Below are 13057 nucleotides of genomic sequence, written 5' to 3'. Positions count from 1 at the left end.
ATACATGTTGGTCTCTATACAATTCGTAGGTACCTCTAAGGTGGAACCTCTTTTGTAGGGGACCTCTTGGACAAGAGTCCCTCCACTTATTGGGGTGACCTCTTGGGTCTTTACACAAAGTGGGGGAACCTCTTGAGTCCCTCCAAAAAGTGGGGAAATGCCCTGAATCCCTCCACAAAGTGGGGGAACCTCTTGAGTCCCTACACTTTTTGAATGGACCTCAAAAAGTGTAGGCTTTTAGTATTTCTCTCTCTAGTTTTAGTCTCTCTCTACAGATTTTGATTTTGCAAGTATGATTGGATCTTTTCTAGAGAAGATTTTGGTTATCCTCATTCTTGTAGACTCCTCATACCATCTTTCAGGCTCAAGATATTACAAGTAGAGCTTTGCCGCTACTCTACACACACAATGATCTCATTTTCATTGCTCCAGACTACACTTTTGGCCATGTTGCCATAGGGTTAACAACGAACTTTGTGGAGGGACTTAAGAGGTTCCCCTATAAAGTGGGGAAACCTCTTGGGTCCCTACACTTTTTGGGGGGTCCTCAAAAAGTGTATGCCTTTAGTCTTCATCTCTCTAGTTTTAGTATTTTCTCTCTCTAGATCCTCATTTTGCAAGTATGATTGGATCTTTTTTGGACAAAAATTTGGCTATCCTCATCCTTTTTAGATTTATCATACCAACTTTCAAGTTCGAGATATTACAAGTGGAGCTTTACCGCTACTCTACACACACAATAATCTCATCTTCGTTGCTCTAGACTGCACTTTTTGCCCTTGTTGCCATAGGGTTAACAGCTTCAAAGGCTTTGCTTCACTTTGGACATCCAAAACTAGGAAAGTATTAAGCTTCCACAACTCTCATTTTGTAAAACTATGTGTAGTAAAGTTTAAGAGTTGTTGTACACATGTGTGGATGATAGTGTCGATCATGATGTAGAGTACAGCAGCAATCTTTTGATACTGCTGCATTGGAGTTGGTATGCAATCCACTTAGTCTTTGTGCATCTTCTATGCATCATGACTGCTTACTCTGACTTTGATGCTTGACTTGATGCCTCTGTATTATGCTTGGCATGATTCTTTTGGTGGCTGTTCACATGCTGGTGTATGCAGCATTGTTTCGGAGCATCTACTTGAATTTGGATGTTGACAAGCATGGAATTGTCAAACTTTGGGAAATCTTTGCAAAACTATATGTGGCAAAACTGAGTAGTTCCTTTGAAAGTGCATGTGTGGTTTAGTTGATGACGACGTAGAACATAGGAAGATAGGACATTAACAACTTTTGAATTATTGCTGCCTTATGCAAGTGCTCTTTCTTCTCCGATTGGTTGTCTATGCTTGATTTTGTTATTTTGGTCTTTGATGCTTGATTTTGATTTTAATATAGGCATCAGTCCTTGGCTACGAATATCATTTAATATTTTGCTTCATTCATCCAAATGTCTTATCTTCTCTCCATTGTGTGTTCTTTTGGGCAACAAAAATTGTTCATATTGAATTTTGCCAGGCCTAGTGAAGTTTTTCACCTTGTTGCTTTTGGTTAATACAATGAAACCTAGCCTCTCCACTCCATCCTCTTCGTCGACTGCAAGTCATTTCCAAAAGGAGCGCAACCACTTTTTGCTTCATGGACTTTGTGAATTGGAGCTCTATGGACTAAGAAGCAGAGATCAAAGCCATCTACCATTGAGCATGCTTGTATGCCCCCAAGCATCTCCCCAATAAGCATCAAACATCTCTCCTTCAAACAAGAAAAACAAAAAAAAAGCTCATAAAAAAAACACCCCCCATATCAGCACCCTCCCCTCCACACCTAACTGCCTCATAGTCCATGTACTCACACATAGAACCTCCCTCCCTACCTAATTGTGCATAGCCTGGGACGTCTCCCTGTACAAGTACTCATGAGCATTGCTTTAGGTTGTGCGAGATGCAAACAATTGTCAAGATGAATGGATGATTAATTTGCAACACCTATGCTAGAAGTTTGTGAGTAGAACCATTGCAAAGTTTGAATGCTATAATGCAACCTCTTGCAATTGCAAAGCCATTCGCAAACTCTGTGTGTGTGTGTGTGTGTGAGAGAGAGAGAGAGAGAGAGAGAGAGAGAGAGAGAGAGATTTAATCAAAATAGAAAGGGGCCACCTGGGACACTTTGTTTTACAAAAGTGTTAGTATAGGGCTTCCTGGAAGGCATTGCTAACAACTGGTGGTTTTTGGCCTGCCCCCAATGGGTAGGCCTTAGTAATCATTTGGCCTCCAAAGAGAAAAATCACATATTTTCTTATTTGTTATATTCACTTTTTTTTTGGTAGGCGTTGATTGGAGCACCATGTCACTATGCCCTTTTTAGTGGAGGGAGCAAGAATCTTGCATGCAACATCAAATTTGGAAAAGAATTCATATTTTTTGATTGGTGGCCATTAGCTCATTATTCTCTGTTTGTGTAGAGAATTTTATTGCGCACTCTCCGCGTCTTCTACAACCATACTACTTTTGGATTGCAAGATTGCTCTTTTGGATTGCAAGGCTACTCTTCACATGATTCTCTAGCGCTTCATTCAATTTCATGCTTTATCTTTGCTGGTGTATTGTTCGATGCTTGGCGCAAATCTACTGCGAATTGAGCGAATAAGAGTTGAGAGTCGAATTGCTCCCAGAGCATGTGTGGTTCGATTCCGATCGATCTCCCCTTTGTGCCTCAACTCCAAAACTTTGGTCTACTCGACTATGTCGTTCGAGAGGCCCTCAAGGTATTGGATGTAATCATGTTCCGCCTTCTTGAGTTTTTACTTGTATGTCATCTTAGGCCTTGACGGCTTACTCCGTCTATAGTAGTTTAAGTTGGTCACTCTCTTTTTTGGAGGGCATTCCCATGCAAGGGAATTGTATGCCCTAGCTTTGCGGATAGACAAAAAATAGACTAATCGAGAAATTTTTGCCTTAGTCATCGGTTGGGAAGGAGCACCCGTTAACATCGGGAAAAATGGCAACGTTATGCGTGAAAGTAGTAGGGAGTGGATTTCGGGGAGATTTAAACCACTCTCCTACCTTCGTCTTCTTGCAACGCTCCTACAAATGAGGAAAGTTAATACATTTGAGTAGTTTCTAGAACTACTCTCATCATAACATTTAGCCTATTTCTTTGCTCGAGCATGGGAATATCTCTTAGGGGTTCAAAACTTGTGTGAGTCCAACTCCTTTGGATGAGGCATGAGGGCAGGCCTCTTGAATGATTTATATAATTCACGTGGTTGATTGCCAGCCAACCCATGCGAGGGATGACGTGGCAGGCGCCCCATTCACTTTTTACCATTTCTCGGTCGTAGGAGGTGGAAGCGCACAATTGCTGTGTATAACAATTTCACCAAACGGCCCCGCCCTCCTCAAATCATTGCTCCGTCCGGACATTGACTCGCCGCATCGTATGGTTGGACACAGCTCAATCTCGATTCTCTTCAGATCGTGACTTCCAAGATTGCAGAGTGCACGATTGTGATAGAATGTGCCATTGCTAGTGTCCCAAGGGGGAATCGTTCCACAAACAACTGTTTAAGCACCTGCAGTGGCAACGAATTTGCAACATTTCATTCCAAGACGGGGAACGGCGTGATCTACGGAGCACATGAAGTGGGTGTGTCGTCGTACACCTTCGTAGCTCTGTGGTCGCCCGGTTACTGCTGATTCAAGGCAGTAGCTCGCGGCAGCTCGTTCGAAATGAACTCCGCGACGCCGTCTCAACTGTTGAGTGCGCAGGTTTACATCTTTTCATCCTCAGATGTATTCGCCATTGAAAATTGGGCCTTTTGACCTGTATAACCTGTATTTGATGAGGTCATTACGTGGAGTGTTTCCATGGTTAGCACAGGATTCCATGAAAATAAAGTTTCAGTAGGTATTACAAGGGGATTGCTAGTGAAACTACAGATGCCTATCCACGCCTTGATTCAGGGTGTATAGAATTTATCTGCAATTGTTACCATTACTTTAATTTCTTTCGTATCAGCAGACGAGCGTCTTTTGCTTGGCCTTACCTTTGTGCAGGACATGGCATTCTCACGTAGTAATTCTGGTGCGAAATTGTTTGGAAAGGCCGTAGTTCATAGGTCAGCATGCTTATTTGCCAGCTAGAGTTTTAAGGTTGTTGTTTCCTCTCTCAGACCTACCTGCCGCGGGCATAGTGGTATCTTGTTTTTGTCATGGAAGACCGACCAGTGGATGTTACCACGGATTTTTCAGTGCGCAAAGGAGTGATTTAGGCTGTTGTACTATTCAATTCCCTTTTGGAGCAGTGCTTTCGGGAATATTATTTTGATTCCACGTGCTTTTCGTTTGATTAGTCATCCGGAGGAAGGGAAGACGTTCCTGGTCACTCGTCTGTTTCTGAAAGAATCGACAGGACAGCTAGACAAGACGTACGAGCATCTATTCAATCTGAAAGGGCTTTACAAGAGTATCTTCAGGAATCTGCACCTGGATCAACGGATGATCATTTAGTTGAATTCTCAGAAGCATTAAGAAGTAAGTTTTGTGAGAACCTTGTTAAATTTCAATTCCAAGTTCAAGTATAAAGTCATTACTCGATATACAGTTTTGGAACATGAACCGCAGTTACTTCTTTTTCCATTTAAAAAATTATTCTTGCCATGTTTCATGCATTCTTACCATTTTTGGAAGCATCGGGAGGTAGCTTTTTGCAAGTGTTGCTTTTTTGCCTTATTAGTGCACTTGCAAGATCTTTCTTCAAAGCTGCAGCTCATGGTACTAAACTCGATTTTTTCACAGTGGGCTTGCCAAAATGTTGATAATGTGTGTTTTATCAATGGTGGTTTCACGATGGAATCATTGGGACTGCATTTGATTACCCAAGCTTTTATTGGTATTTGATTCATAGCTTTTTGCTGTGTCACAGCTTTCCTTCACAGATTGTCCTAGACAAGATCTTTTTGTATAAAAAAATGTGGTTATACGTTGTGTCAATCACGTGCCCTTCTCTATCCGGAGTGACACAAAAAAAAGGGCTCGTAGAAAAACTGCATATTATTTTGTTTTGGACTATGCACATGTAGAGATTGTCATCCGACTAATCTAGCTACGCCACAATAAGGTTTTCTCAAAATTTTAAAAATTCTGTTGTTATGTGCCAAGGAAGACCTCTTCCATATGTGGGTGAAACCCTTGAGATTTGATACTACGGTATTAGCTCACCTAGTCCATTTACACGTTGTATGTGTTGGAATAATGCTCTCAATGATTTCTCTATTGTTAGTTGTGTCAACACTTGCTTACTTTGGTCAGGAGGACCTAGACTAATGTCTAGCGTCCCATAGCTCTGTATCTAAGTTTAGATAGAAAATCTATATAATATATCTTTGGAGCGTAAGGCATCTTGGGTGTCAAAATGCAATGCGGAATTGAATGGAACACAAATTGAGAAAACATAAAAAGCAAAGATGAGAGGAGCAAAGAGTGACTGAGAGAGAGACCACACAAACGTGTGTGTACAATTCTCTCTTCTACATTATTGACAAAAAGAATAGGTATTGAATATACAACCCCTATTAGGGCTGCCATGATTGATCTAGCATTAGCCACTAATTTGTATCAATCCATATGCACACACTAAGCAAATGCTATATGTATGCATACAACATACCAACATGTATTGATTTCTAACACTCCCTCTTTATGCTGTAGCCGATGTGGAACCTGCCCTAGCATAGATCTAAAGTAGAGAAACTTGTCTCTGCTTATTATCACTTTGAAGATATGGGTAGTTTGATCTTTTGATCCACAGATATAGATCAATCGCCTTGTTTTGAATCTATTCCTGAGTAGAATGGTGGGTGTTTGTGAATGTGCTTTGTATATGCTGCTTTCCACCATCAAAGTCTTTTTTAATTCTCAACTGTTAAAGCACCAGTGACACTTATTTGGTTGTGCATGGTTTTTCTGACAGCTGTTGCAAAGGCATTAAGGCTTGTTGCTGAAGGCAAAGCTCGTGCATTGGAAGAGGCGGCCGAGTGGAAACGAAAGTATGAGCTTGAATGCTTACGTAATATGCAGCAAAATAGAGTGCTCCACAATGCTCCGGAAGGTATTGTCTTCATGAGACAGAATTTGTTGTAATAACCCAAGTCGGGCTGGATCTGGCTTTCTAGTTCAAACAAGTATTCTCTTTGCTGAAAAAGTTTTTTCATGGTTGAAATGTCCTTTATGCTTTGATTAAACATAAATTAGATTGCTATGTACCTTTTCCAAGATGGTGGTCACTCTTGGGGATGGGTTGCAGTGAAATAAGATGCAGGTTTCATTTTTGTTTTTGTTCTGAGTCTATTCTATGGGTCTCACATCAAAATCAATGGCCAAGCACGTGGTCTGATGATGTTTTGGCTAAGTACTGGAGTTATCATGTACAGTTCTGCTTTAGTTGTAACATTTGTGCCTTCCAACCTATACGGCACACGGCATATAATCAAATTAATAAAATTTGCCAAGAAGAGACTTTACCAATGCTATGATTTGTTTAATGTCGGACTTTATATTTGATTTGATTGAAGCTTGTTGAGATGAGAAGACGTCAACTTGGAACAGGGATTGTTGTAGGTTTCGCTTGAGATGGGAGACTGTTATGCATATCTTAAAGCTGGGAAATGGGTTAAGCAGCTGCGATGGTATTTTTTGGGCATTTACGCTGGCTACAACCAGCCCTCCCATAAGGGGGTAAATCAGGTAGAATCCGGATGGCAACTGGATGGACAGAGGAGATCATAAGCATGATAGAGGTCAAACAGGGGTGCTCTTTATCATCGATCTTGTTTGGTCTGTACATTGATGATCTTGAGTCAATCATCGTGGCACTAGGCGGGCAGGCTCACCCTTATTTAGATCCCTCGTCTTGATTCTCCTATAGGCATATGATGTGGCCTTACTCTCCTTCTTCGCTGAGGGTCTCTAGTGATGTTTGGACCCAGTTCAGACTTTTTGTGAGACACATGATCTAAAGGTTAGTCTTGGGAAAAAAACCAAGGTTATGATCTTCAACATGTCACTGAGATCATCTCTTCTATCCACAGTTGGCGTGTAGATTTGGTCCCTCCAGGCAGCTGGCCGACTGTTCCCCTACAAATGGAGCAACTATTTTCCGAAAATGGATAAAATACATGTAAAAATTACACAACGGAAAAGTGTAGTAAACCATCCCATTACTTATTTAAATCAGTGCACCAGATACGCAAGTTTAATGGAGGAGAATGAGAGTGTGATTTAGACACTTTTAGAAACCTCTCTCTTAAAAAAATTAAAAGAAAAGTAAAATCTTTTGGAAGTTATTTTTGTTTTTGAGCAGCCCTAGGTATGATAATGTGCTATGGATTAGATCTTATCTTCTTTTAGTATTCTTTTTTGCTCATGGCAATGAATGCTAATAGTTGTCACTTGGTCTACTTTTTGACTCGAGACCTTGAATACTTTTTTTACTCACTTTCAATTTTGTCTAGAGAAGATATATATCATATGGAACTCATTGACAACTACAAATGGAATGTTTGTGTACGGAGATAGTGCAAAGGAACTCTGAATATGCAAAACAAATGCCTGAATATGCAATGGAGAATGAGAAGTTCTTATATGTTTTGTGCAGCTGCCAAGTATGGGGGCCTTGTCTAGCATTAGAAGCATGGAAGTGAATCCAATCCTTCCAAAGAGGTTCATAGTTGAGGAACTGGGAACCAAAGCACACACTCTTCACCTGACCTTTTTGGCAGGAAATAGGAATGCTCCCTCTAGAAGGAGCAGCACTTGTAGGCTGCCACGAAAGGCTCTTGAAGCAGCGTCGGGAAAGGGTGGTACAAGGAGGGATCCAAATGGGTGGAGAAATGGGGAGTGCATGTACAAGACATACTGAAAGTATTACTAGCAACAAAGGAGTGGATGCAATAGAACAGGATGGATAAAATATGAGCTGAACTGAAAGAGAAAAAGGCCTATAGAAAGGATTTTAACCCCATGATTGTTTATGGAGAACAAAACTAACCAAAATGGAATCTTGAGGCACAAAAAGCAGATGATATGCTAGGGACCTGGTAAGTTTTCATGATCTAGAAGTGGATTGGTTGGTTGAGGAGTATCAGCTAAGAAGAGAGGATCTGCAAGCCATGCACAAGTACATTGATGGAGGATGTGTTAGAAAAGGTTACTGATCCTTATGTGAGCTCCAATATGAGAAGGGGGGTTCAGTTGACCTGGTTATGGTAGAGACTTACCTGGATTATCTGCCATTGTGCAGGTCAGCAGTACTCCAGCAGCAGATTTGTAGTACAGGAGCAGGTCTAGTTATAGGCCTGGCATGTCCTGGGAATAGGTCAGGTATATACAGGTTGTTGGGCCTGGATTTTGGTGGAGTCTAACAGACTAGCCTTAGTTGGCTTAGTTGTAATCCCACAGAAGCCCTTCGTAGAAGGTACACAGGAGCAGAACAGAGTCAGCCTATTTAGCCTGTGGTCTGCTCCAACATACTGAAGGAAGGCGTCCCTGTAGGAAGCAGGAGACTCTGATTCAGGGAGGTCCTGTAGTTTCAGTTTCTGTTTGAGTGTTATACTCAGATAAAAGATTGTCAGGTTATTTTGAAGAAATGCAATGGCTTTTCGCATGCCTATTTTGAACTTGCTGTTTGACCTTGCACTGGAGGGGGAGGGACACCTGCCATTCTCTATGACAGAAAGTTTGTTTATCAATCTGTTTACGAATAAATATGTGGAGAGAATCACAAGGAGTATTTATGCACTTAATGGTTTGTACTCTGTAGTTTCCACTTAAAAAATGAAAGGAAAAGTTTAGTTAAGTTTGCAGGAAACCCAAGAGGATGCACATGCTCATGGGCAACCAAGCAAAATTCCAGGTATCAATGCAGTTCCATTGGAGGAGGAAGTATTCAACAGTGATATCATCATGAGAACTTTTCAATTTGTTTTTACTTGCTTTTCTAATGTGTATGATGGTGCCTTGGGATCCATTTGTGTCCTAGTTTCTTTCCGTTTTCTTAAATTTGCCTTGTTTTGGGGCGGGAAGTGGAGAGGAACCTTTAAATTTATTTAATATAGCAGGCTTGTATGAATTGGCAGTGGCAGTAAAGTCTGAAGAATCGACAGTGATTAAGAGGGATCGTATGGATAAGGCCAGCCAGAAACATTCACTGCATGAAGAGAATGGGAACTGTTGTGGAAAAGATGGCCTGTGCAGCCAGGAGGTGCTAGGAAGACATGGGGTTTTCTTGGATTCAAATTCAATGGAAGAGTTAAAGCCATCTTGCAGTAAGGTCGCGATTTTTTGATTTCACAAGCAGCTCTCTTTCCTTGTAGTCCATTCATGATGTTTTGTGATCTATCTTCTTATGTAGAAAGGATTGCTATTCTTATGTTATCTGAGTCAAGTCAGCCTGTGATTGTTGGAAGTTATCTTTACTTCTTGGAGATCTAATCTCTTGAAGAGAGATCACTGTTTCATATGTTATGTTGAACAAGCAGAAATGGATCAACAAGAGCGTGTGAATGCATGAGGAAGAGTGTAAGATGGAGAGGCACAGTGAGTGCTTCGTTTTATACAGTTGACATTATTTTATCCACACTGTGTGGACTTTATATACAAAGTCCTTAGGATCCATAACCAATAAATGATTGCATTTCTAACACTCCATCTCAATGTTAATTGGAATGGAACCAGCCCTAGTGTAGATCTGAAGTATTGAAATTTATCCCTGCCTAGAGCTTTGGGACGATATCTGTGTTTAATACGACTCTCGTTAGATTGGAGGTGCTCATTGAGATAGACATAGATTTTCTGACATCCATTGTAACTAGATAAACTGCTTTCCGCCATATAGCAAAGTGCAGTTCCATGGATGACAAAGCTACAGTAGGTTGTTTTTTACGGCACCAAGCAATGACTGCTGCGCTTGAAATAAAAACAATAATTCGTTCCTGATTTTGGTCATCCATGTTACCAGCACCGATCTGCATCAAAATATGTTTGTAATAAGGTGCCACCATCCGTGGTTTCCACTCCTTATGGAATTGTAGCTTTGATGTACCACAAGTTCTCTTAGCAGCTGAAAGAGAGATTCCCTTCGTTTCTGCATAAACTCACTGATTATTCCAACTACATATGCAATATCAAGATGTCTATGTGTTAAGTATATCAGAGTTTCTACTAGTGCCTACATAGTCATGCATCCATGGAAATGTCAAACTTGCTTAATCCTGAGCTGTTTTCCTTAGGAGCTCCGTGGGTTTGCTGTTTTGCAACTTTCAGAAGCTCTATTGCATGTCTACTCTAAGATTAAAAAATGCTCTTAGGTCTTTGCCACAGCTCTATGTCCAAGCAACAATGCATCAGCCCTGCATGTTAGACCTGACATACCAAACGACTGTGTTGAATCATACTTGATGTCATCCACCAACGTTTGTTCAGGGTTTATTATTATGAAGGCATTGAATATAGGATAACACACACAAGTCTTTTTTGATGTTTAATTAGATATAAGTTTAATTCCACATCACTTTTGACAAGAACTTTTCGCTGTCTGACCATAGAGTGCCTTTTTAGTTTGCACACAAGATGCTCTTTTCCTTTCTACTTAAAACCTTCTGGTTGACTTTCTTTGGTAGTACACCATTTGGAAAGCCAGTTTGACATACATTTGATGTAGTTTCATCCATAATGGCAGCCGATGCAACTATGTTCTTATGGTCATCCATTTGACAACATAAACAAATGTCTCTTCATATTCAACACCACCTTGTTTTTAATACCCTCTCACAACCAACCTAGCTTTATCTACCAGTTAAGGATTTTTTTTCCCCTTGTGGTAATTTTACCACATCCCTTGGATTCTTCTTCTTGATATGAAGTACTCTCGAGTCCCTCTGCATACATGAAAGCAAGGTTTTCTTGTGATTTTCTTGGTCTTGTGGCAGTAGATTTGCATTAAGGTCTTTCAATGTTTTCAAAAGTCATGTAGGTCTCTTTAGGTTTGTGTATCAAATGTTTAGAGTTTTTAGTAATTTCTCTTTGTCCCTCTTCTCCCCTTTAGGCTCAATGTCATGATGATTATTCTTAGTGTGAGGCATTCAATTAGGTTCATGTTCGTCATCGCCAATAAACAGGATTTATCCAGGTATATATAGTAAGCAGACACTTTTTGACTTCGCATTCCATTTCTTTCCCTTCTCATTAGGAATATGAGCATATGCATTGTGATAAAAATTTGTTAGGCGCGAAACAATAGGTTGCTTCTTCAGGTCTTGTGTAAACTACTCGGTGCTTTCTATCAATTTAGACAACGGATTTTGCAGAGGCACATATACTTGAACTTAAGAGTTTGCAATTAAGCTGGAATTAAGACTTTACAGCTTAAACACAAAATGGAAAATGCAATATGATTGAGGGGCCAAGACGGCCCCCCCCCCCCTTATCCAGGCTCACTTTATTCTTGAAAATGGAGATACAAGACCAAGGTGCAATGCACCTTCCAAACTGATGAACTCAGTGAAAACCTAGGACCTAGATACAAGACTCAAGAGCATATGTACAAGGTAGACAACAAAAAAAAAGACTCCAAGCTCAGTCAACTGTTGGCTTGCCCAATCCACAAGGAAGAAGCCTGCAACAATCACCACTTACATCCAACATTAGAGACAAGCACTAGTTTCTAGAAAGATAGTAGAAACAACATGAAATAGTGCTGTAAATGAGATAAACTTGACAATACAGGCTCCCTTCGTGACTTGACCCTTTTGTAGATGAAGTCCTTGATGCCTCTGAAGCTACCTTGGGTGAGGAGAGTGTGGAAAATGGGGCTGGAATGAGAACAGCTTAGAAAAACAGCCTGTAGGCTAGAGAGAGAAAGCTTTTATGGAGTGATAGCTGTAGAGAGAGAGTGCCAATGCTGATCCCAAGGGAGGAGATGTAAGAGAGGAGCTGCTGCTGTTCCAGAGGTGCACAGAAAAGCAGATTTCTGCAAGGGAAATGGGCTGGAACAGTAGAGAGAGAAATTCTGCAGTAGAGAGAGAAAGACTGCAGCAGGAGAGAGAAAGGGGCTGTGGCTGCTCCAGGCTAGGTGAAGGAGAGAGGATGCTGCTGCTGTTCCAGAAGAGCTGAGAGGGGGCAGATTTCTGGAGAGGAGGGGCTGGAACTGTAGAGAGAGAATGTGCTGTTGTAGAGAGAGAAAGTGCTGCTGAGGTGAGAGAATGGCCTGGGGAGAAGCTGGCTGCACCCAAGGAGCTGGAGAGGTTCTGCTGCATCATCCAAAAGGAGGGAGAAGAAAAGTGACGAAATTTTCATGTGTGGAATGAAGGGGAGAGGCCTTCTTTTATAGGCTCAGCCCCCCCCCTAGGCCTAGAGTGGAAGGTGGACACTTGTCCCAGATTTTTGGTGGGCTGCAGTCCCAAAGAGGACAGCCTACAACCTGCCCCAAATCTACCAGATTTGGGACCAAACACTTGGCCTGCATGCCCTGCCACTTGCCATGCATGCTGCCACATGTGTGGGACAGGTGGACTGACCTGCCAGCTCAGATTCCATGTGGCAGTCTGCCACGTGTCAGCTGCCACGTCACTCCCAAAAATCCTAAAATTTCAAAGTTGTCAGAATTTAATTCTGATCGCACCCACGGGTTCCTAACAGCTTAGACTATCTATTGACGCACTCTAAAGTCATAACTGAGCCATACTGAGCCAGGCCCACACCCAAAGCTCAGGGAACATTCTCTTGAATGATTCCTAAGTCGGTATGCAATCTGTGCATTTGATTGGTCCCATGTTTGGGTACTCAGGTGGGGTATGGTTCCTAGATGTTCCTCTCAAAGAGAGGCCATCACTCTTGTGGGTCACTAATGCCCATAACCTCAAGCAAGGGGGTCCACCCTCAAATGCTAGAACTAGTCCCCATTGTCCGTAACTAAACAGTAGGAAAACATTTCATTTCTTAATAAGCATACTATTGAAAAACGAAAAGAAATAGTACCAAGCAAGTGGATACATGTTGAAGCAGGA

The 13057-nt window shown here is 41.4% G+C and overlaps 1 protein-coding gene across 2 annotated transcripts in view; it reads left to right on the top strand.

The window, feature by feature from the left end:
- Positions 1-3350: 3350 nt before the first annotated feature.
- Positions 3351-13057, top strand: part of NADK1 (NAD kinase 1) — a 30475-nt gene continuing 20768 nt past the window's right edge. The window contains exons 1-4 of one of the 2 annotated variants that reach the window (XM_087377952.1): positions 3351-3764; positions 4349-4529; positions 5968-6105; positions 9131-9324. In XM_087377952.1, coding sequence (XP_087234078.1) covers positions 3726-3764; positions 4349-4529; positions 5968-6105; positions 9131-9324 — 552 coding nt within the window. In that variant the 5' untranslated portion in view covers positions 3351-3725. The remainder of the gene's footprint in view (positions 3765-4348; positions 4530-5967; positions 6106-9130; positions 9325-13057) is intronic. The other variant, XM_087377944.1, reaches the window with a different exon arrangement.

This window comes from Dipteris shenzhenensis, chromosome 1, assembly GCF_047967505.1.
Source record: "Dipteris shenzhenensis isolate YYH24624 ecotype China chromosome 1, Dip_SZ_1.0, whole genome shotgun sequence".
Lineage (NCBI taxonomy): Eukaryota > Viridiplantae > Streptophyta > Polypodiopsida > Gleicheniales > Dipteridaceae > Dipteris > Dipteris shenzhenensis.
Note: the sequence above shows the minus strand (reverse complement) of the source record. Positions and strands in the feature narration are given on the sequence as shown.